This window comes from Dendrobium catenatum, unplaced genomic scaffold (assembly GCF_001605985.2).
Source record: "Dendrobium catenatum unplaced genomic scaffold, ASM160598v2 original_scaffold_86292, whole genome shotgun sequence".
In the NCBI taxonomy this organism is placed as follows: domain Eukaryota; kingdom Viridiplantae; phylum Streptophyta; class Magnoliopsida; order Asparagales; family Orchidaceae; genus Dendrobium; species Dendrobium catenatum.
Window position 1 is genome coordinate 178,632 of NW_021404733.1, and position 23,314 is coordinate 201,945.

Sequence of the window (23,314 nt, forward strand, 5' to 3'; positions counted from 1 at the left end):
AAAAAGGGAAAAAACCACGGGGCCTCACCCAGTTGTAAAGTTCCACTAGTGCTTTTGCAGATTTACAAATGGCTGATTCATCCCACAAGTCGGGACAATCAGAATACAATTTGTTTCTTCCAGGAAATTTATAAAGTTATGCAAATTCCCGGTGTTTCCTGAAAATCCGGCAGAGTTCCGGCGTCTTCAAGCGGGCCTGCTAATGGCCGGTTCGGTTGCTTTGCCGAGGGTATTTGTCAGAGGGCGGTATATAGGTGGGGCGGAACAAGTGCTTCGGATTCACGAGGAGGGAGGACTCGGAGTCCTCGTTGAAGGGCTGCCGAAGGTTAGGCATAGCGGGGCTTGCGATGGATGCGGAGGGGCGAGGTTCCTGCCCTGTTTCAGATGTAGTGGAAGTCGGAAACTGGTTGTACCGACGGGCGAAGGAGGGAAAGGCGGCGGTCTAGAGTGGCGGAGGGGAAAAACAGTGAGATGTCCGGACTGTAATGAAAATGGACTGATGCTTTGCCCCATCTGCAGTTGATCAGATCTGCCGCTTTTTGAATTTGAATTTTTGCTGTCGAATTGTGTCCGTTGTGTATTGCCAAAGTTCTTTTTTTTTTAATGGAAAATTCTGAGTTCCATAGTCTTTCTTTTTTCACCTACAATTCCAAAGTCATTATGTTTAAATTTCTGTCCTGATAAAATACGCTTGGGCTTTGGAGTCCGGGATGGCCCCCAGTGAACCGCGCTGGTGTGGTCTCTTTAATTAATGGTGATGCATCTTGGCATCGGACGTAATAATTTTTCCATGTTTTCAATGATCTCTTTCAGAAAAAATATGAGGCAAAGCCGCTGTTGATCACATTAGGGTGGATTTATTAGGTCCAGATTTAGCGCTGAAGTCTAACACAGCCAATAAAATAAAAGATGGCTTCGGTTGGGTTAAAAAATGCTCAATATTTTAAAAGTAGGGGATTTACAAGCATATCATGTAATGTAATAAACCATATTTTTGATTAGCAAGGTGGGCATTTCATTAGCAATGAACAACATAATCAACATGAAGTCACATCTTGCCTTTATTAGTGTTTGTGTTCAAATTAGTCCATCTTCTATTCTACTATGCTATATTCACATCAACAAAAGTAATTAAAAATTTACCTAAGAAATTCAATATGATTGAAAATTTAGTGCTTGTTCCTCTTTTACTTCCTTTATTCATGATGATCTTTTGTCCCATCAAGAATCCTCAACAAAGTATTTGGCTTTTAGAGGTAGAAGCAAGAACAACACATCCTCTGGTAAATGATCCATATATTCTTATCCCTCATAAACTCATAAAAAATGATAAATGATCAGCATATTTGATAACTTCTTTAATTGATATCAGTTTCGGCTCTGCTCCACGTTTTCGTCGTCAAGACAATATCATATTATATACACCATAAATTCATCACCATTGTTGTCAGCCACCGCCAACCTTTGGCCACCATCATTATTAACTACTAACCATTGCCCAATCTATGGCTGTCAGCAGCCACTCGCCACCCTCCACTGGCAACTCATTGTCGACTGCCCACTATCACCGTGGCCAACACTGCCATGCCACCGACTACTAAGTCCACCATCTTTGGAGTTTACGTAGTATTAATTTTATTTTAAGTAAAAAATAATAATAACTTGTATTATTTTACACTCATTCAAACAATTCAAAAACATTTTGAATGCATTGTATTTATCTTACAATCCTTTTTCAGCAAACCAGATAGCCCATTAGTTTTTTTTTTTGAGGTAAAATAAAGTTGATTAATTTGTTTGAATGTTTGTATTTTATTAATGGAGAGCATACCTTTAGATATATAGTATTGTTGCGTGCTAGAATATACACGGCAGTAGAGTTAGAAAATATTTGTCTTAGCGTTGCACTAGTATTCCGCACACAAACAGAAAAGAGAAATGAACACCAGTGTTTTTACGTGGAAAACCCAAAAAGGGAAAAAACCACGGGGCCTCACCCAGTTGTAAAGTTCCACTAGTGCTTTTGCAGATTTACAAATGGCTGATTCGTCCCACAAGTCGGGACAATCAGAATACAATTTGTTTCTTCCAGGAAATTTATAAAGTTATGCAAATTCCCGGTGTTTCCTGAAAATCCGGCAGAGTTCCGGCGTCTTCAAGCGACAGGAAGAGCTCCGGCGGTGGTCGAGGAGGAGAGGAATCGCCTTTTCCCCTTTTCTCTTCTTCTTCTCTCTCTTCACTTCAGTCCATTTGGTGTAGAATGAGGGCTCTATTTATAGTTTTTCTGGAGTGGCATAGCCCGCAAATAGGCGTGAGATCAGGGGCGAATTAGGAGTGTTTTGAATGGACGGCCGATATCGAATCCTTTGATCATGCACCGTTTGTTGGGCATTTGAAGGCCTTAATGATGTCGAAATTCGACAATCTTGGGCTCGTTGGATTCGTCTCGTCGAGCCGCTCGATTCGAATATAAGCTCGTTAAAATTAAAGATCGTTTGGTAACTCAAATTGCGGTTTGAAGCTTCCAACAATGCTTCGAGTCCTTGATTCGGACTCATTTGGGCTCGGATTGGGTCGAATTTGGTGTCGTTGGATTCGTATTTCCGAGAAGCTCAGTTTGACTGTAAGATCGTTGAAATTGGAGTTCATATGCTCTCGAATTTAAATTTTGAAGTTTTCGAACTGATTTTGCCTCGAGATTTGTGCCCAATCAAGCTAATTTTGTGATGCCGTATCAAGTATTAATAATAAATACAATATAAATTTCCATCTCAACTTATCGACATCCGCATCCACTAATATATTGCATAATTTACTCAAAAACTATGTAAGAAAATTTTCATTAAAAAATTATTAAACAGTAATAACACAAATTAATCATATCATATCATTCGCTAAAAGTAATTTTTCTCCCCTACTGAAATGTTCGATTATTATTTAATTCTTTATTAAGAAAATGTTTTTAATAATAATTTTAAATTTGTCTATATATATATATATCAGTCGCTATTTGTGAGAGAAAGGAATCTCAAAGGCCACTGTTTTCATGGAGGCGACACATTTTTACAAACTCATTTATTCCTTTGCTTAATAAAAAGTGTTTTTCAAAGCATTAGATCAACGGATCCAGCAGGTGGCTCGTTGGTCGGTGAAAAAATTTTATCTCACATGATTTGTTTTCCAAGCCCTCAACTATTGAAAAAATACTTTAAATCAACCTTTCTATATAGAAAATAAAATATTTATTCGTTAATTATTTTGGGAGAAAGGAATCTCCTACCAATCAAGAAAAGTTCAACCTACATTCCGTGTCCTGAATCATTATAGAGATGCCTCTCTTATAATAATAAAAATAATAATTAGTGATGAGTATCTTCTTTTAAATTAGATACAAATGCCCCTTGAAATAGGGGTGTCAATTTCGTGTCATGGATAAGGTTAGGATCAAATTCGGAGCTAACTCGACACTATTCGGGTAAATCCGAACGTGATCTGCTTTGGCTTTGGGTCAACTACACGACTCGAATGACCCGGGGCCGACAAAAAATTGCTAGTTTTCAGGTCAAAAAACGGGTTAATCTTCAATTTTTGGGTAAAAAATAGGCCAATATCGGATTTCCGTAGGTGTGTCAATATTGGACCCGACCCGAATATTTTGGGTTTGGGTTGACCCAAACTCGAAACAGGTCGGGTTCGTGTTTAATAATTCAGCTCGTTGCAAAAATCGAGTCGGGTTCGGGTTGACCCATTGACCCGTTTTTGACAAAAAAACCCGTTTTTGGCCTGACATTCCTTGATTGACCCGTTTTTTACCTAAAAAGCAAAGATTGACCCGTTTTTTGATCCGAAAACTAACAGTTTTTTGTTGGCATCAAGTCATTTGGGTCGGGTTGGGTTGACTCAGACCTGAAGAGGTCCGGGTTCGGGTCCATAAAGCCTACCCATATGCAAAATTGGGTCGGGTTCAGGTTGACCCGTATAGTGCCGAGTCAATTCGAGTTCGACCCAAATCCAACCCTTGACCCGAAGTTGACACCCCTAGGTTTCCTGGTAAAAAATGGGTTTTCGGATAAAAAACGAATCAATTTCGAGTCAACCCAAACCCGACCCTATTTTTGAAACGTGTCAATTTGTTGAACCCGAACATGACCCGTTTCGGGTCCGGGTTGACCCCAACCCAAAATTTTGTGGTTGAGTTTGTATCGAATTTTCATGTCGTATCAAATATTGACACCCTTACCTTGAAACAGCCATTCCTCGCTTGGGTTGATTCTTTAATTAATATCTTTACCAAAATTATCTGAATTAGTGCAAAATTCTAAAAAGAAAATCACAGATATTACTCTGTAGCGTAAACAAAATAATGAATTGCTGAAATCGCAACAATTGGGCTGGAGCCTGTTGGAATCGATCCCTTTCTGTACAGGTCAGGTTCGCTTCCTCGGTGCGAACTGGTCTCTTCATAAAGAAGAGATGTCATCGACATCGAGTCGAACTTTATTTTAACGTGTCCCGCGCCTCGACCACCTTCTCCCAGTCTCCGTTGGCTTCGAGAACATTCAGGCCGGTTCTCTCATTACATTCTTCTCGAGTTCTCTCGCAGCTACTCCATCACCCTCGCAGCCACGCTCCCTACATAAGTCCACGCAAAGAACCCAATTCAATCATCAACAACATTTTCCTCAGATTTCTTCGCAGTTGATCATAATCAACACTTCAGTAGCTTAGCTTTGCTCGCGAGCTCTTGTCTCTTTAGTCATGGCTTACGCAGCAGCATCACTGGCTTTTTCCCCTTGCTCGTCCAACATTGTGAGGCAAACGGCGAGGTTCCCTCAATCCACGGCGATCTTTCCATCTCTTTCACGCATGATACGCCGCCGCACCGTGATGGCCACAGCGACGGACGTTAGCAAGGAAAATACTTCACTGGAGGTGCAGAAGCAGGATGCCCCTGCTCTGCAACCCCGCGCTCCTCGGCGCTCTGTTTTCGATATCTCTCCTTTAGGTAAAGTTACTCGGTTCTTCTCTAAAAAATCATTTTGTTGGCCTTAAGTTGAAACCTTTCCTTAACTTCTTTCTGTTATTTTATGGCGCAGGCTTGGTTGACTCGCTGTCGCCGGTGAGGACGATGAGGCAAATGCTTGACACCATGGATAGGCTATTCGAGGACGCGTTTACGTTCCCTGGGACGACGGCAGGGGAGATTCGGGCCCCGTGGGACATTAAAGAGGACGATAAGGAGGTGAAGATACGGTACGATTTACCCGGGCTGAGCAAAGAGGACGTGAAGGTGTCATTGGAGGACGACGTGCTGGTGATTAAAACCCAGCACAAGGAAGAGACCGGCGAGAAGAAGGAAGGGGAGGATGGGTGGTGGAGAGGTAGCAGTACTAGTGCATACAACATACGGCTGGTGCTGCCAGATGAATGCGAGAAGGATAAAGTGAAGGCGGAGCTCAAGAACGGGGTGTTGCTTGTCACCGTCCCTAAATCTAAGGTGGAGCGCAAGGTAATTGATGTGGAAATTCAGTGAAAAAACTGGTTGTTGAATCATCTATGTGTTTAGCGCTCCTGTTATGTTGGTCTTTTTGATGTGGGTAGAGATTTCGCTAGTGTGAATGGCTATGGAGGTTGGAATGTTATGAGAAGAGTGCAATAAAATGGTTTTATGTTATGTAAATCTGCTTTACGGAGATATCAGAAGCCTGAAATGCTTAGTTTTGTGGACAAAACCTTGAATGATTATGCTACTCGAATAACATGATGAAACTGTTGGAGAAAATGGAGAATCGGAGAAAAGTAAAAACAAAGAAAAGGCTCCTCTTAACAGAGAAAAATGCTTAATTGCTTAACGGAATAGAGGAAAACAATTTTTTTCTTACAACTATTTAACACACACTAAAGCAAACCTTGCTTCACTAACACCTTTTGGTTTAATAAAACATATAATAAACTAATTTTGCATTAATTCAAACACAACCCATTAATGCAAAATTCCTACACCAAGATTTGATCGAAATCTCTCAAATTTTTGAAAATTGAGAGCTTTTGTGAATCCATCAGCAACATGATCTTCAGTTGAACAATACTTGATTGCAATAGTTCCTTTAGCCACAACTTCTCTTACAAAATGATATCGGAGCTCTATGTGCTTCGATCTACCATGAAACACCGGATTCTTCGTCATAGAAATTGTGGATTTATTGTCACAAAATATGTCTGTCGTTTTTAATTGAGGTTGATGAAAGTCTTCTAATATTTTTCTCATCCAAATTGCTTGACATGCTGCCGATGAAGCTGCAATATATTCAGCTTCTGAAGATGACAATGCAATACTTGCTTGCTTCTTTGTGCTCCACGATACTGCTCAAGACCCAAGATTGAATATGAATCCAATTGTGCTCTTTCTATCTTCTATAAAACCTGCCCAATCACTATCAATAAAACCAACTAAATGAAAGTTAGAAACTGATTTGTACCAAATCCCATAATTGGTTATCTCTCGAATGTAGCGAAGAATGCGTTTGGCTGCTCCAAGATGATGTACAGAAGGATTATTCATGAACCTTGAAATAACATTGACTGAATACATAATATTAGGTCTGCTATGTGTCAAGTACATAAGACCACCCACAATTCCTCTAAATACTTTCTCATTGGCTTTAGTTGTACCATCATTCTGAACTAATTTTTCATTTGTATTCATGGGTATTGAAAAAGTCTTGCAACTCAGCATGTTATACTTCTTTAATAACTCCAATGCATATCTTTTTTGAGATATAAAAATTCCATCATCTGCTTGAACAATTTGTTAGCCCAAAAAATAGTGCAGCATCCCCAAATCAATCATAACAAATTCTTTCATCATATCAGCCTTGAACTTTTCAATGAACACATTAGAAGATCCAGAATACACAATATCATCAACATAAACACAAACAATAAGCAAATCATCATTTTTAGCCAGCACATATAAAGTAGGCTCACTTTCACTTCTATGAAATTCCTTCTTTTAGAAGTATGAATCAAGCTTTCAATACCATGCCCTTGGTGCTTGTTTAAGCCCATAAAGTGCCTTCTTTAGTTTGTAAACTTTCTCCTCTTTGCCTTTAATAATGAAACCTTGTGGTTGATTAATATAGATACCTTCTTCCAAATCACCATTCAGAAATGCAGATTTAACATCAAATTGAAAAACCTTCCACGTCATTTGTGCAGCTAATGCAAGCAATAGTCTAACAGTTTCAAATCTAGCAATAAAAGAAATTATTTCATAAAAATCAATACCATATTTTTGTGCATACCCTTTGACAACAAGCCTTGCTTTATATTTTTTTATGCTTCCATCTGAATTGTACTTCACTTTGTAAATCCACTTTACACCAATTGGATCTTTTCCTTGTGGCACATCAACAAGCTCCCAAGTATTATTTTTCTCAACACTTTGAATCTACTCTTTCATAGCATTTTTTCATTCTTCTTTTTCACAAGCATCTTCATAACATAATGGTTCTGTAATCATAAGGGCAAATGTATAATCATAAAACTCATGCAAAGATCTCATCTTTCTATGATTCCTCTCTTCAGATGTGCTTGAATCTATTGATCTTGGACTTGAAAGAGATGAATTAGATGACAAACCATCACTAACTTGTTGATTGTTAGTGATATCAATTTGATGATTCTCCTCAAATTCAACTATTGCTTTTCCTTTATCATGAATTAGAGATTCACTCCAATCCCACATACCATCTTCATCATAAATAACATCTCTACTGATAATGATCTTCTCAAATTGTGGATCAAATAATCTGTATGCCTTTGACTGAATGCTGTAGCCAATGAATATCAGCTTTCTTGATTTGATATCCAACTTGCTTCTATTGTGGCCATCCTCCAATGCATAGGCAATACTTCCAAATATTTTCAAATGACTGACAACTGGCTTTCTATCATTCCATGCTTCATAAGGTGTATATTTTGAACAGCTTTTGTTGGAGAAATATTCAAAATATAAATAGCAGTTGCAACAGCTTCAGCCCAAAAAGCATTTGATAAATTCTTCATCTTCAACATACTTCTTGCCATTTCTACAACAGTTCTATTCTTTCTTTCCACAAGCCCATTTTGTTGTGGTGTATTTGGAGCAGTTAATTGCATGAAGATTCCATACTTATCACAAAATTTGCCAAATTCATTTGATGTAAATTCTCCACCTCTATCTGTGCGTAGAGTTTTAATATTCTTGGCACTTTAATTCTCCACAAATGTTTTAAAATGCATAAATTTTTCAAAAGCTTCTAATTTATGCTTAAAAAAATACACCCAATTCATTCTGCTATAGTCATCAATGAATAAAAGAAAATATTTATACCCTCCATGAGAAGGTGTATTCATTGGGCCACACAAATTTGCATGAACTAACTCCAAACATCTTCTTGCTCTCCATGATTTTTCATATGGAAAAGACTTTCTAGCTTGCTTTCCCATAACACATGCTTCACAAATATCACCATAGTCCACTTTAGGTAAACCATAAACCATATTCTTTTGATACAATAATTTCAAATCACCCATATATAAATGATTATATCTAAAATGCCATAATTCTGCATTAGATATTTCTTGGCTATCAAAACTTTATCTTGAACTGTTGAAATATTGAGTGGAAAATTTTTATTTAGAGCCATCTGAATTCTTGCAATTTGTTGCTTACTTTTTTTGTCTTCAATTTTACAAGCCTTTTCATCAAATTCAACTTTATACCCACAATTAATTAATTGCCCAATGCTTAGCAAATTATGTGCAAGTTTTAGAACATACAAAACATCATGTAATAGTTTTACCTTGCCATCATTTGTCCCAACAATAATGCTCCCTTGCCTTCAACTTGAACAGCATTATTATCACCAAATTTGATTTTTGATCTCTTTGACATATCATTCTCTTTGAAAAGAGACTTCATTCCAGTCATGTGATTAGAACAACCACTATCAAGGAACCAAATTTCTGAATTACTACAATCACCTTGGAAATGTGTCATAAACAGATTATTTTGATCTGTTGCCTTCTCTGCAACATTGGCTTGTTTTTGTTTGGAACAACATCTATCTTCTGAATGTCCAAACTTCTTACAAAAATCACATTACACTTTACCTTTGTCTTCTTGGTTCCTTTGTTTGTTCCAACAATTTGTCTCAATATGGCTAAACTTCTTACAATAATAACATTGCTTTTGACCTCCACTTGATCTTTTATCTCCATAAGATCCTCTTCCACGAAAAGCACCACGACCATCTCTTCCTCTATATGCACTTCCTGCTCCTCTACCACGACCTCCTTCTTTATTGTCATTAGTTGATGTTTCATTCACTTGAAATACCTTCTCAATTGTCTTCAATTCTCTTATGTTTATTCTCTCCTCATGAGACATCAACGAACTCATCATTTCATCAAAAGAATACATAGCAAGATCTTTGAATTCTTCAATAACAGCCACCACATGCTTAAAATTTGTTGGAAGACTCTTTAGAACTTTGGAGACTACCTTCTCATTAGATATTTGCTCTTCAAATGATCGCATTTTGTTCACAATTGTTGATACCCGAGAGAGATAAGTTTGAACACCTTCTCCTTCATTCATATTCATAGTTTCAAAGTCACGTCGCATAGATTGCAACTTTACTGTCTTTACTCTTAGTGAACCTTGAAATTCTTTCTCCAAAATATCCCAAGCTTCCTTTGATGTCTCTGCCATAGAAATTCTTGAAAATACACTATCATCCATAGCTTGTTGAATGAAAAATAAAGCCTTTGAATCATTCTTCTTGTTATCATTATTTCTCCCTTCATCTTCTCCAATTTGCACACCATTCACCACAAGATCCCATAAATCTTGTGACTTAAACAAGGTATTCATTTTGATACTCCAAAACTCATACTTCTCACCATTGAAGATGGGAATCAAAGGTTGAGAAGGAGTGCTTATTGCCATGAAAAATTTCTCACAATATTTGAATGAGAATCGCACACCTTGTTTTTAGAAGAATACACAAGATCTTCTAAAACTTTACTTCACTTCAGAAATTCGACGCCCACTTCAATTGAAATCGGGCTCTGATACCACAATGTTGGAGAAAATGGAGAATCTAAGAAAAGTAAAAACAAAGAAAAGGCTTCGCTTAACAGAGGAAAACAGAGAAAAATGCTTAATTTCTTAACGTAATAGAGAAAAATAGTTTTTTTCTTTCAACTATTTAACACACACGAAACAACAGTTTTAAACAAAACTAAAATAAAGCAAACCGACATAGCAAGCAACGTTTCACTGACACCTTTTGGTTTAATAAAACATATAATAAACTAATTTTGCATTAATTCAAACAGAAACTCCTCATATATACAACGGAACTATTCTTTGAATTCGCTTTCAGTGTACGGTAACTCTTAATCTAGGCATTAAGGCTTCGTTTGGTTGGAGAAGTCCTTTAAACATTTTAGTGAGGAGTTGTTTCAAAAACTATATTTTTCTATGGGAGAAGAAAAAATAAAAAACTTTGAAAATTGACAAGAAAATAGAGATTTGAAAAACACGTTTTTACAAAAATTATGCATCCAAACAACAAATTAACATTGGCAGTAGAAACAAACTAAGCCTAAGGCTTGGTTTGGTTGGGCGTAATTAGTGCCGTTTTCGTCATGAAACCTTAAAAAAAGGTGTCGCTTGTTGTTTAGATGCATACCTTTGATAAAATTGTGTTTTTCAAACCTTCATTATCATCGAATTTGCTAAGCTTTTTATTTTTGCTTATCCGTTGGTAAAAGACAGTTTTGGGATCATCGTTTCTCATCAAAACTCCTCCGGCTATCATACGAGGCCTGAGTAAATTATGGTTGTGGTACTTATCAGATGTAGGGATCATTGAACCAACTGCTTAAATTTTTTTTATTTGAAACGAGGGTATCTACCCGCTGCCACCCTCTTAGGAGGTGCTTGCGGGGTAACTAATCCCTCAAAGAGCATACTAGCAGTCAGCCCCATAGGTGTAAGACCTGCAGTTATTTTCTCCCCACTTAAGGGGTTGTGCCACATGAGAGGGGATTCGAATATGAGTTGGGGGGTTCCCAAACATGCTCGCCCACCAACCCAACTAAGCACGATGGAGTTCCGCTGCTTAAATTCGATGCGGCTGATTGAGAACAAATTTAAAAAAACACTAAAATATGAACAAAAAACTAAGTTACCATAATGTTTTAATGTTTAACACAATTATAAGCAATCTAATGCGTTTCAATCAGGTGACGTTGGCATGATATGGTAATAGAATTTCATGCCAATTTGGGAACAAAAGCAACTGAATCTAGTTCAAGATGGTTTAAGGTGTGTAAAAGCACGAGTTTTTTTTTGTGTACATGCGCTTAGAATTTGATATCAAAAAAGAACTACGTAGTGTTTTGTGCCTGATGTACTCTCTCTTTTAAGAGTCTTTATTGTTGTATTCATATATAGTGTCTATACTAGAAATATAATATATTCAATTACAAAGTAGATCGAAGCTCCTAGACCGAACATACTTGTGTGTTTATCTGTTGATTGGGAGGCTCATTTTATTCATAAAGTGTTTATCAAGCATTTATGTGATCATGGGCTTGTTGGATTTGTCCCGTCGAGTCACTCAATTCAACTATAAACATGTCAAATTTGATGATCATTTGATCATTCAATTAATCCATTGAAACTTCTATGTATGATGTGGGGAGAAGCACCAAAGAAGCATGATGGAGAAGAGCTAAATAGCTCTAAGAGACCAAAACAGCCAAGTTGTTCTAAAATCCAAAAATATTCATTCATATCAATTTCCTCTCACAACTCCTATATTTATAAGCTAGCAAAGAAACCAAGAGAAATCAAGAACATTCTAGAATCCTATAACAAACTTGTAACAAAACAACTAACATATGCTTAAGGAACAATTTAACTAAGATGCTCTGCATCATTCTCCTCCGGTATGAAGAAAGCCAAGCAGGGGCGGAGATGTGTAAGTATCTGTAGTGATGTTGCTGCGAGTATGGCATATTTACACCACCATTCTCCAGTTCAGGTTATTTACTGCGATTTGAAGCCAAGTAATATTCTTCTCAATGAGGACATGACTGCTCTTGTATCAGAGTTTGGAATCTCTAGACTAGTCATAACCGTTGCAGAGGGGAATCCAGTTAGTGAGTGATGTGGGGAGATGACTTTGGCTGTTGGTGCGGCAACCAAGACGAGCTTTGAGATAATTGGACCTTTCTTTAGCCATGGCTTCTCCTGAATTTGTCGATGGAGGAGCAGGGATTGGTCTCGAAACAGGAGACTTGCCATATATCTGATTCGTGTCGAACTGCAGCTCCAACGGGAAGCGGGATGGTACCAGAAATTGAATTGATGGAAAGATCAATGATCTGGAGGGATGAGAGATTGCCGAACTATTTGGGGAGGAATCCGAAGAGCGAGTTCTTAGAGCATCGTTGTGTAATAGATAGTGTCTGCAGATTGGAGAGGCAGCTAATTGAAGCAAGAATAGAGCCAGAGATCTTGGTATCAACGGAATCAGAAATTGGAAATGTGGTCGGACAGGCGGATGAGTAACACGAGAGTGTGGACAATGGTCAGACTCGTGCGTGAGACGGGAACGGGAGGCGGATCCACGGGTTTCAGGACACAATACCGCGTGAGAAGCTGTCTGACGGGATGGATCTGGTCGTTGGGGATGGAGACAACGAGGATCTGGTTGCAAGACTGTGCGGGTGGATTTGAGGGGAAATCACATGTTAGAGCGGAAGCGAGCGCGAGTGGGAAGGATTACATTGGTGTGGATGGCCGCGGGAATGGGCGAATGCCTGCTGTTGCGAGCGGCGTAGACGGCGGGCATGGCCGTTCACGCGAACTGGACAAGCACGAGCACAGATCGCAGGTCGACGAGTCGATTGTGAGGAACACGGACAAGGTCGCGAATGGGGGGATCATGTGTGGAGATCTACGACGGTATGTTTGCCAGCGAGATGTGTAGATTCGCCGGTATGGTTGCCGGCTGGTGGAGGCTTCGAACGTCGTCGACAGCCTAGCTTCATACATGGCCTTCCCCAAGCATCCAAAACCCCGATCGACGTCAAGGGTTGATGTAGCAGCAACCCAGGGCCCTGATCGACATCAAGTGTCATACCTCGCTCTGATACCATCTGATGTGGGGAGCATCACCAAAGAAGCATGATGGAGAAGAGCTAAACAACTTTAAGAGACCAAAACAGCCAAGCTATTCTAAAATCCAAAAATATTCATTCATATCAATTTTCTCTCACAACTCCTATACTTATAAGCTAGCCAAGAAACCTAGAGAAATCAGGAACATTCTAGAATCCTATAACAAACTTGTAACAAAACAACTAACATATGCTTAAGTAACAATTTAACTAAGATGCTTTGCATCATGTATGCTATGGAACCTTGATTTGGGTCAATTTGGGCTCAAATCAGACCTACTTAGTTATCATTGGATTCATCTCTTTGAGATCTTCAATTTGAATATAAATTTGATAAAATCAGAGTTCATATGATCCCAATTTTAATTTTTAAAATTTTTAATTTGAACATGCCTCTAGATTCTTGCCCGATCAATGAAATTTTTGGTGATGCATTAAAGGTCAATAAATATATAGAAATTTTTATTTTATTAGAAAACAATTTTAAAAAACAATAAGAAAATCATTCCAAATAAAATCTTATTACTTTCCTCCCAAACCCCGTCAGGCCTACTTTTTTTTTTTTTGAGATATTTAAAATAAATAAAATAAGTTTACACATATCACATACCCATAAAATTTCTTAATTTATAGCCAAAGCACCTAACCAAAAAAAACCCCACATTCCAATCAACATGAGATTCGCTCCCACTGCACTCAGATAAATACCATTAGAAATCTTGCTTTCAATTATCCAACCATCAAATGCAATCATCATTTGGTGGCAGCGTCAGCCAGCCTGAGCAAATTTCCAGAACTCCACAAGCTTTTCAGCTTCCGGCAGCACCTCCGTGGCGGCGTCGACGGAACGGAAGCATTCTGCCCACTCAACCAATAGTGGAGTCTTCTTCTTATCCAGAAAATTTGTTCCCGTTATAATTTCGAAAGCTTTCAGCCAACTAAGGAAGGAACCGACGGCAATGTCGACCAAGTTGATGGTGTCCCCGCCGAAGAAGCTCTTCCCCTTACTGCAATTAACAAAAGCCTCTTCTAACTGCAGCAATGCGGCTAAAAATTGCTCCTTCGCTTCTGCTATGCTCTTCTCATCCTTACCCCAGAACAACACTCGATTAGCAGGAAAAAACTGCAAATAAGGAAAAATATAAGAAGTCATCGTAATAATTTGTATACTTTCTTCTGAAACAAAAGTGTTGTTTAAACAGGGGCGGATCAATGATAAACTTATAAGTAAAAAAGTAGATTTTTTTTTATTATTATAAATATCCTCATAATTAAAATTTGTTCTGACGGCATTACTTCTAGACCCCTATTTGTTCATCGTTGTACGCTTATGTAGAGGGTCCAAGGGGGCCGTGCCCTCTGGCACGGTTCGACCATAGTATTTTTGGATTATTTTTACTATTTCACTTTGTATTTGGTTCATCGTTTCCTAACAATAACATCTCTATACAAGATGTTTATTATGTTGGGGCAATTGACTAAAGACTATAATATTTTAAAACTTTTACAGGAACAATTGCTTAAAAATTTGTAATAAATACTAAATAATATATGGAGGAGAACAATTTCACTAAAGAATCATATAATAAAGAAATTTTTTATTTTTTCAGGAGGGTAGGGCTTAAGTTTGATCCTCCCATGATTGAAAACCAATTTTAATATATTTCATCATTTTCATTTCCCTTAAGATTTTCATTTCCTCGCCTCTAATTTCTTAAAACCAAACGCTGCCTGAAGTTAATTTCTTTTCATTAGAGATACAGTTAAGTACCTTGTCGTCGACATAGGAAGCCCAAAAGCGAGCGATGGCGCGATCGTAGGGATCGGCGGGGAGGATGGAAGGGCCGGAAGAAGCCCAAACTTGGTCGATGTACTCCACAATAATACGGGACTCGCAGATGGGCTTATCTCCATGGATGAGAACGGGGACCAGCTTGTAGACCGGATTGGACTTGAGAAGAAGCTCGCTTTTGTTAAACAAATCATCTGCGATGTACTCGTATTCGACCCCCTTCAGATTAAGAGCAATCATTGCCCTCGCCACGTAGGGGCTCGCCCAGACTCCGATCAGCTTCACCTCGTCTTGTTTCACCATTCTCTTTGTCGATCTGAAAGTAGTTTCAAATTTAGCAAGGATGATTTGGATTTCTTCAGCTGAGCTTGACGGGTATTTAAAGCTCAAATGCGTAACAAAGATCTCCCATTTCCGGCATTAATTAACATTTTTCCATTGTAAACGTGAGCGATGATGTCAAAAATCAGGTAAATCTGGACTTGCAAGTAGATTGCGGTTCATCTTTGCTTTCTTTCGGAAAAGTTTGCATTGAAATTTTAAAAGGCCAAATTTTTAAAAGAGCAGGTTATTAATTAAAATTTGATAAAAAAAGTAATTAATTTAAATAGAAGCAAATCCGGTTTGAAGGAAACCGGGATATGATTTTTCGGCTTTTCAAGGACTGAAGGAAGTCAAAAAAACTTTATTCGATTTCTAAAAAGATATCACTATTTTTAGTTAAGTGAAAGAATTTTAGAGTTTGGATCTATAGATGAAAGAGAGATTATCTATTTACTTTGGTTCAAATAAAAAAACTTCAACTTTGAAGGCCAAAAGAGAAAAATCCTATTGAATTTGGGTCCAATAGAAAGAGCTTAAGGCTTAGGGGCCCAAGGCTAAAGATCATTCATTTGATTGAAGATTAGGTGAATAAAGATGGTGGAATACCCAAAACATTGGATCTAAGGGTAGAAAGAATCCTATAGCATTTAGGCTAAGGGAAGGAGAGTTTCCTATAGCCTTAAAGCTAAAGGATGAAGGAACTTACCTTTAGCTTTGGAATTAAAGAGAATAGAATCAAACATATAGCTTTGATGCTAAAAAAGAGAGAAGTTTCCTACTATTTTGAGATTAAGCTAAGAAAATATTCTAGGATTTTGGAGTTCATAGAAATGAATGAAGATTTGTAACTTTGAGGCTACAAATGAGGAAGTGTTTTTGAATTATTTATGTTCAAAGAGATGTATTCATTTGCTTAATTGGGCTAAGCAAATGAAAGTAGCTAAGATTTGGGTTGAAGTAGGGATCTTTTGCTAATTTTGGGTTCAATAAAAAGATCAATAAGATTTAGAATTTAATACTGAGAATTTTTAATTGTTTTTTGAATTCCTTAGAGATTATTGAAAATCTCTTAGGAGTGTCGATAAAGATACTAAGCAATGGATATGAGAGCTTCCTATGGCTTTTAGGCTGAGGAGAACGGATAATTTTCTACCACTTTGGTGTCCGTAGAAATGGAAGGAAAATGTGCGACTTCGAGGTTACAAATTACTGAAAATTCTTTAAACTTTTGGTGTTCAAAGAGAGATAGTCATTTGTTTAATTTGGGGCTTAAACAAATAAAAAGAAATGGGAATTGAGTCCTATGCCTAGGGGAAATGATTGTTTTTTTTTTAATTTTGGATTCCAACAAATGAGGTAGATCACTTAAGATTTAATCCTAAGCTCTTAAGATCCATGTCGTGATGTGTTTGAAATTTTAAGAAGTTCTAAAACATCATGCACAAGAATGAAAAACTCTTAAAAGAGAGCTCCTAATTTTGAGTTTTGAATATTTTGAATTCATTTTAAATAGGAGTGATCATTTAGATGCCTTTAACATGGGATATGCTTATTAGCCTAATTTTCAACATCAATGGATATTATTATCAAGGAATATTTAAACCTTGTTAATTTTTCTACTGGAGTGATTTCTACAAAAATTGTTGATTCCAGATATCTGATCATTCAAGACTCACCTGGCTACTTGGATGTTGAGATTACCATTTCAAATGAAGTACGAATTACAAAAAATTTCGAGCACACGTTTCGAGTAAGGAGAGAAGGCATAACTCTTTCAGATGGTACTTGGCAAATTATGGAGGAATTACAAAAAATAGCTCCAGAACCCCTAGATGCATACAAAAGAGGTGTGATTGAGTCAAGCAAACTCATGAGCCTAGTCAGGCTAAATTCGATAAATAACTTGTGAGCCAAGTTCAATGAGCTAACAAATCAAATTTGAGCTATCCTGGATTTAACTAGTCAACACATGAGCCAAATCATTTAAAATGTTTATACAAAGTTAACTTAAAATATCTTAAAGTTCAAGAGTTTGTATACAAAGTTTTTAAGATTTTTTAAAAGCATTATACTACTCCTCGTGTCAACTTATTTCATATTATTTCTCCCATAATTCCATTTTTATATCATTTTAGTGCAGTAACTTGAATTGTAATCATCATCTTTGTTTCATAAGTAAAGAGCCAACTCAGATTCGATTAGAAATCATAAACTTTAGCTCAAACTCAAGCTCAAACTCAGTGGCTTGAGCTCAACTCTACTCATTTATACCCAAAAATACATTGAGCTTAACTCCTTTTAGGAGAGTTTTGCAACCCAGGGAAGCTGATGCATACAGGCTTTGAAATAGAACAAAATAGTTCATAAAAGCCCAAGTGGCCTTAGGGCAATTACAAAAAGAACCAAGCCAAAATAGATCTAAATTGGGCTCATTTCAAGCTTTTTTAGTCTCTCATTTATATGTATTGCCAATTTTTTCATCTTTTTTTTTAGTTTTAAATCCTGGATTAAAATTGGTTTAAATTTGAAGTATTTTTGGATTGGATAAGATTAAATTGCTTTTAAATATTTGGCCTATCTTTGTAACCATATTTCTATAAACTATGGAGCCATGATGAACATTGGGATTATTATTGATATTGAATGAATGAAATTAAGCTATTAATTAACAGCCTCCTGTACCAAAATTATGTATGCAGATTGCTCCAAACTAAGCATGTGGAGTGCCATTCTTCCCTCTTCGCCAACAAGTCTAATATGCAAGATTATCATAACATAATTAAAGGGGCCAACATTCACGCAGGAAGCAAATCCTTGAGGCTTGATCCCTTCAATTAGCCAAAAAAGTTTCAACATAAAAAAATAATAATTTAAAAGCTCTCAAAGCCTCTCTTTAAGTGGAGATGATAAAGTGAAAGAATGAAAGATTCACCAGCCTAAGATCAAGTGACAAAAAGATAGTCGTGTTTCAAAGCTACCGGAAATCTTTCTTGCCAACATGCCAAAAGATACACAATGCAGGGTAAGCCCCCACTTAGCACTCAAGATAGCTGAGCTGGTGTTCCAAAACTTCTCCAGTTTGACAACTCTCATCAATGCAAACTAAAGATGACTTTCTAATGACTCAAGAAGTTTATGATTGGATCAAAGTTAGAAACCTAATGGAGTCTCAACATCAATTCCAAGGCACCAACCCCGATGACGGAATCAGTTATTACAAATCATAATCAAAGGGGTTGTCACATAACATCATGTTGCAAAGCTGACATCTTTGTTCTTACAATGTCACCGTGATGTCAACTCTTACATTCAGACAACCCACTAGTTATTTCCACAAGTTTGCATAATGCCCCTTAATCAAAATTGCATAAACAAATATACCGTATGTTTCCTCACTTCACCAGTAAAAATAAATTTTATAAAAAAAATTGAATTATAAGGATAAGGGGGAGATAAAGATACCTACGACTGAAAGCAACAAGCAAACCAGGAAATATGATGTCCCCAAAGCCTATCATGTCATAACCACCCCAAGGATCAAAAAACCGAGGTAGCCTAAGGAGCATTGGAATGGCACCCCCTCCGCTATTTCCACCACGAGCAACCTATGCACAAAAGAGATACAGATGAAGTTCAATTATGTGTTAAGGCAATTTTAATCAAGACAATCTTGTAACATCTTAAAGGTTGTACATAAGCTAAGTGGTCTGCTGATATATTTTAAAATAAATCAAAATTAAAATATTAAAATTGATCTTACCGCAATCATTACACTTTCCTTGAAGATAAAGGGTGATATGAACACCCAGAATATATCATAAAGAAAAGCAGATACAAGAAGAGCTGAAGCAACCTAAACAAAACAATGATCAGAATGAAAAATAGTAGTTATAAAACAGAAAAGGGATGGTTTTAATACTACCTTCATATTTGGCAATTGAGCCATTTGAAACACCGTAATCATTAAACAGATACCCTGTCAAAAAAAATAAAAAATAAAGCATCTGGTAAAGCCAAAAAAAACTATAACGGCAAAATGCATCCAAGTGTATATCACATGATAACGAGTAACCAATAAAAATTTCCTATCATCCACGAAAAGAACCAATAACCCAAAAATTTCACAACTTCACATGCATATACACAAACAGATAAATTCATGAATTTGTATTTAAGAATATTACTTAAGCTTTTTAATTAAATAATATATTATAAAACAGCAATGAGAAGGTATATTATATAATAAAAAAAAAAAGAGTAAAGAGAACTATATATGAGCAAATACAGGAAAAGTGAAGAGAATAAGAAACTTATCTTACAAGGGTATCCTGGCCAATCCAGGCATAAGATGATTCCTGATGAGTGGCCCAAACAATGGCGAATGCGACACAGAACGGTAGGACTACAATAGAAAGAATAGTAACCTCACCCAATAGGGGGAGTTCTAATGTGATCCTCCCACAGCCCCTAAACATTCTGTTCAAAATTGATTAGTTAGCAAATTATGACCAGGAAAAAGAGGGAAAAGGCAATAATACAACAGACCGCAAAACTTGCTAAATGTAATAATATACCAATATACCTTGAGAAAAGTGACACCATGATAAACTGCATTCCCTGGCATAGCAGAAACCTAAATAAGCATTAAAAAAAAAAAAAAAAACTCAAAGGAGTTCTTGTTTATTCGGCTACAAGAACTCAAAAAGACAAGAATATACAAGATCCACGTACCAGTATACTGCCAATGCAGAACAGTACAACTAGCAGCTTTATAAACCATTTTGACATAAAAACGTAAAGCAGCAACAAAAAAACGGATGCTCCTACAATGAAAAGTATAGCTCCCTTCGTAGAAATTTCGATTATTTCTTTTTCTATAGCTCCATTGATGTTTTCAACCGAGCTAGGCTGATCCTATCCATTGTTTAAAAAAACAAGGGTAGAGAACAATTAAAATAAATATAAAAATTGGTATGCTCCAATTATTATAGGAAATAAGAAATAACACTTGCTTTACACAAATATGTCAAAATTAGACAGTTGAACAACTGCATAAGCTCCATGTGCATGATAACCAAGAGTACAGGTAGCATATGGATAAGCTCCAAGTTGATTGTTCATCTCATGTTACTGCTTAGATCTCAATTTGACTTAGAATTTAGTATCTCTAGCCTTAAATTAAGTGAATTTTATTTATTGAAAGATAAACACTCTTCTTCATTAGGAGAATTATCTTGATACTTTTATTAATTTCATAAATATTTTATAGGCTGGCAATCATGTGTTCAATACTCAATTATTATTACATATACTTTCTTAGATATCTTGTAATACAACAACAACATCAAGCCTTTATCCCACTACGTGGGGTCGGTTACATGAATCCGTTTTCTCCATTGTGTCCTATTAATAGTCAAATTCTCATTTAAATCTAATAAAGAAAAGGCATTTTAATACTTTCTAACCAAATCATTTTTGGTATACATCTACCTTTCTTAACATAAGCCAAATCTAATACATCTACTCTCCTAACATGATCATCGGAAGGCCACCGTATTACATGACCAAACCATCTAAGGTGACTCTCTCTAATCTTATATGTCACTAGAGCTACTCCAACCTTTTCACGGATATGCTCTTATTAGATCTCTTGTAATAATTAAAATAAAGATCAAGCAAAAATGATCACTTTTAAAGTAATGTAGAAAGCTTTGTCTTAATCTATCACAGCAGGAATTCTTATATATTAAAATGATTCATATAACAACAATATCTATTTTTATACACATTACCTCTATTGAATATAATAAATTTCATTCTTGCATATTGTATTTATTATGGATATAGCACAAGTCATGCCGATTATAAAAAACATATTAAATACTTATAATGTATTTATATACATATAGGTAATTGTAAATATATAAGCTTATATAAATTAAATTAGGTTTAAAATCTATCCAAGCTAAGATTTAATTTTACTGTTTATTAGATTAATCTAGGGGTGTAAGTGAGCCGAGCCAGCTCGAGCTCAACCCGTTAACGAGCTCACAAGTCGAGCTCATCAAGCCAAATGTTCGAGCTCGAGCTTATATTCGAGCTCAATCTGGCACAACTCAAAAGCTCATTGAGATGCTCGATTAACTTAATATATTTAAAAATTAATTTAAATTAGCATTATATAATATATTTTAATATCTTTTAAATTAATTCTATATTAAAAATGAAATTTCTATAAAAATTTACTTTTTTAATTTAAAACAAAGAAATCGAGTTGAGCTCGAGATTTTAAATTTTTTAACGAGTCAAGCTCGAGCTCAGTAAAAACAAAACAAGCTTAGCTCGATTAGGCAGGTACTCAACTCGAGTCAAGTCGTTTACACCCCTAGATAAATATATTTTAGCCTTAAGGAAAAACTCAACAATTCCCCAAATCCATCCATGCAATGGCTAAAGAAAGAAATGGAGAGTGTTGATTTCAATGTAATTAAGTTTTAATAGGGTAATTTTGTTATTTCTTTTTTTTTTCCCCTAAAAAATTTCTAATTCTATTCTGCAATAGTTCAGCCAAAGAAAAGGTGGTGGGCTTCATCTAGGTGGAAACATAGAGCTTGGCCAAGGAAAAAAAGGAAGGAAGAAGAATGACAAAAGGAGAAGCCATGTCTTGAAGTGAGAAATCTGATTTTATGAGAGTTCTTTCGTTGAAACAATTTTGAATAAAAGTAGGAGACCTTGAAATTTATATGAGAGATTTTTTTGAGAAAAAAATATTAATTTGAGATTAAATTAAAATTTAATTAAGTTAGAAGTTGAAATTGGGTATTTATAAGAAAAATCTATTATTTAGATAGTGCATAAACGAATGAGGCATTGAGGTGTTGATAGCAAGATAGTTTATCCTAGGTTGGTCGTTGACACCTACAGTTAGGTAAGTGTGGATACAATTAATTATGCAAATTGATTTTCTTTATTTTTCTATAATCGAATATGCATAGCTAACAACAAATCATCTCAAAAGGCAAACACAAATGCTTGACTATCGATTCAATAACAGAAATAAAATTTATTTTCATAATCAAGCTCAGCATAGAAAATATAATATTCAACCCAAAAAATAAAATGATATTCACCAATCATTTTAAAAATGAAATTAAAAATTAACAAACTTTTAATCTACATCCAAAGATTTTTCCTTACTCTAACAAACTAAAGAAGGATTTATTTTTTACGGGATTCTAGGTCTTCTATAGCGTCAAACTTCTATAGTTAATTACATCCCAACACAAGTCTTCAAAATAAATTTGATTAAAGTTATGACTATACATACAACCTAGAGTCTGCAGAAAAAAGAAAGATAGTCAGGCTCCACCCACAACATGCCTAGGCTTGTGCACCTATACAATAACGCAAATCTAAATGTGATTGTTTATTAAGTTTTCAAGCTATAGGTGATGTGAAACGGAAACGCCATTTACTTGCCTAGGTGGCAAGACTAATTAAATCCCAAATCAATTTGGGGAGAGAGAATGGAAATCTGAAATTAAGGAGTAATTAAAGATAATTCAAATTCAAATTTTGAATTTGAATTGTCATTAATTGGGAGGATTAAATGATTTAAATTTGAAATTAAATTTCAGATTTAAATTAATGGTTATTGGCTTAATTGGAGGGACGAATTTAAGGAGTAATTAATGCTAATTCAAATTCAAATTTTGAATTTGAATTGTCATTAATTGTGAGGATTAAATGATTAACTGATTTAAATCTGAAATTAAATTTCAGATTTAAATTAATGATTATTGGCTTAATTGGAGGGACGAATTTAAGGAGTAATTAATGCTAATTCAAATTCAAATTTTGAATTTGAATTGTCATTAATTGTGAGCCTCTCCTAATTAAGAAATTTTTTTATTCCAAGGAGGAAGAGAGGGGGAGGTGGGGGGTTGGTGGGCGTCG

At 36.1% G+C, this 23,314-nt stretch overlaps 3 protein-coding genes across 5 annotated transcripts in view; 1 reads left to right on the forward strand and 2 right to left on the reverse strand.

Annotated features, from left to right (window-relative positions):
- Positions 1-4,649: 4,649 nt before the first annotated feature.
- Positions 4,650-5,732, forward strand: LOC110108306 (small heat shock protein, chloroplastic). The gene is made up of 2 exons (XM_020838891.2): positions 4,650-5,005; positions 5,097-5,732. The coding sequence occupies exons 1-2, from the start codon at positions 4,759-4,761 to the stop codon at positions 5,531-5,533; spliced, it is 684 nt and encodes a 227-aa protein (XP_020694550.1). The 5' UTR covers positions 4,650-4,758; the 3' UTR covers positions 5,534-5,732.
- Positions 5,733-13,930: 8,198 nt separating this feature from the next.
- On the reverse strand, positions 13,931-15,396 carry LOC110108305 (glutathione S-transferase U17-like). The gene is made up of 2 exons (XM_020838889.2): positions 15,014-15,396; positions 13,931-14,365 (listed from the first exon to the last, which is right to left on the reverse strand). The coding sequence occupies exons 1-2, from the start codon at positions 15,335-15,337 to the stop codon at positions 14,012-14,014; spliced, it is 678 nt and encodes a 225-aa protein (XP_020694548.1). The 5' UTR covers positions 15,338-15,396; the 3' UTR covers positions 13,931-14,011.
- Positions 15,397-18,637: 3,241 nt separating this feature from the next.
- LOC110108297 (signal peptide peptidase-like 2) overlaps positions 18,638-23,314 on the reverse strand; it is a gene marked incomplete at its 5' end in the record, with an annotated part of 23,641 nt that continues 18,964 nt past the window's right edge. The window contains 6 exon segments of one of the 3 annotated variants that reach the window (XM_028691910.1): positions 18,638-18,963; positions 19,119-19,211; positions 19,281-19,334; positions 19,678-19,834; positions 19,941-19,966; positions 20,090-20,272. In XM_028691910.1, the coding sequence (XP_028547743.1) occupies positions 18,775-18,963; positions 19,119-19,211; positions 19,281-19,334; positions 19,678-19,834; positions 19,941-19,966; positions 20,090-20,272 (702 nt within the window). 3 annotated transcript variants of the gene reach the window in all.

Bases quoted from the DNA above. Each gene is read 5' to 3' on its own strand.
- LOC110108306 (XM_020838891.2), top strand. From the start codon at position 4,759: ATGGCTTACGCAGCAGCATCACTGGCTTTTTCCCCTTGCTCGTCCAAC. The intron at 5,006-5,096 runs GTAAAGTTACTC...TTTATGGCGCAG, and splicing joins TTTCGATATCTCTCCTTTAG to GCTTGGTTGACTCGCTGTCG.
- LOC110108305 (XM_020838889.2), bottom strand. From the start codon at position 15,337: ATGGTGAAACAAGACGAGGTGAAGCTGATCGGAGTCTGGGCGAGCCCC. The intron at 14,366-15,013 runs GTACTTAACTGT...CCTTATTTGCAG, and splicing joins CTTCCTATGTCGACGACAAG to TTTTTTCCTGCTAATCGAGT.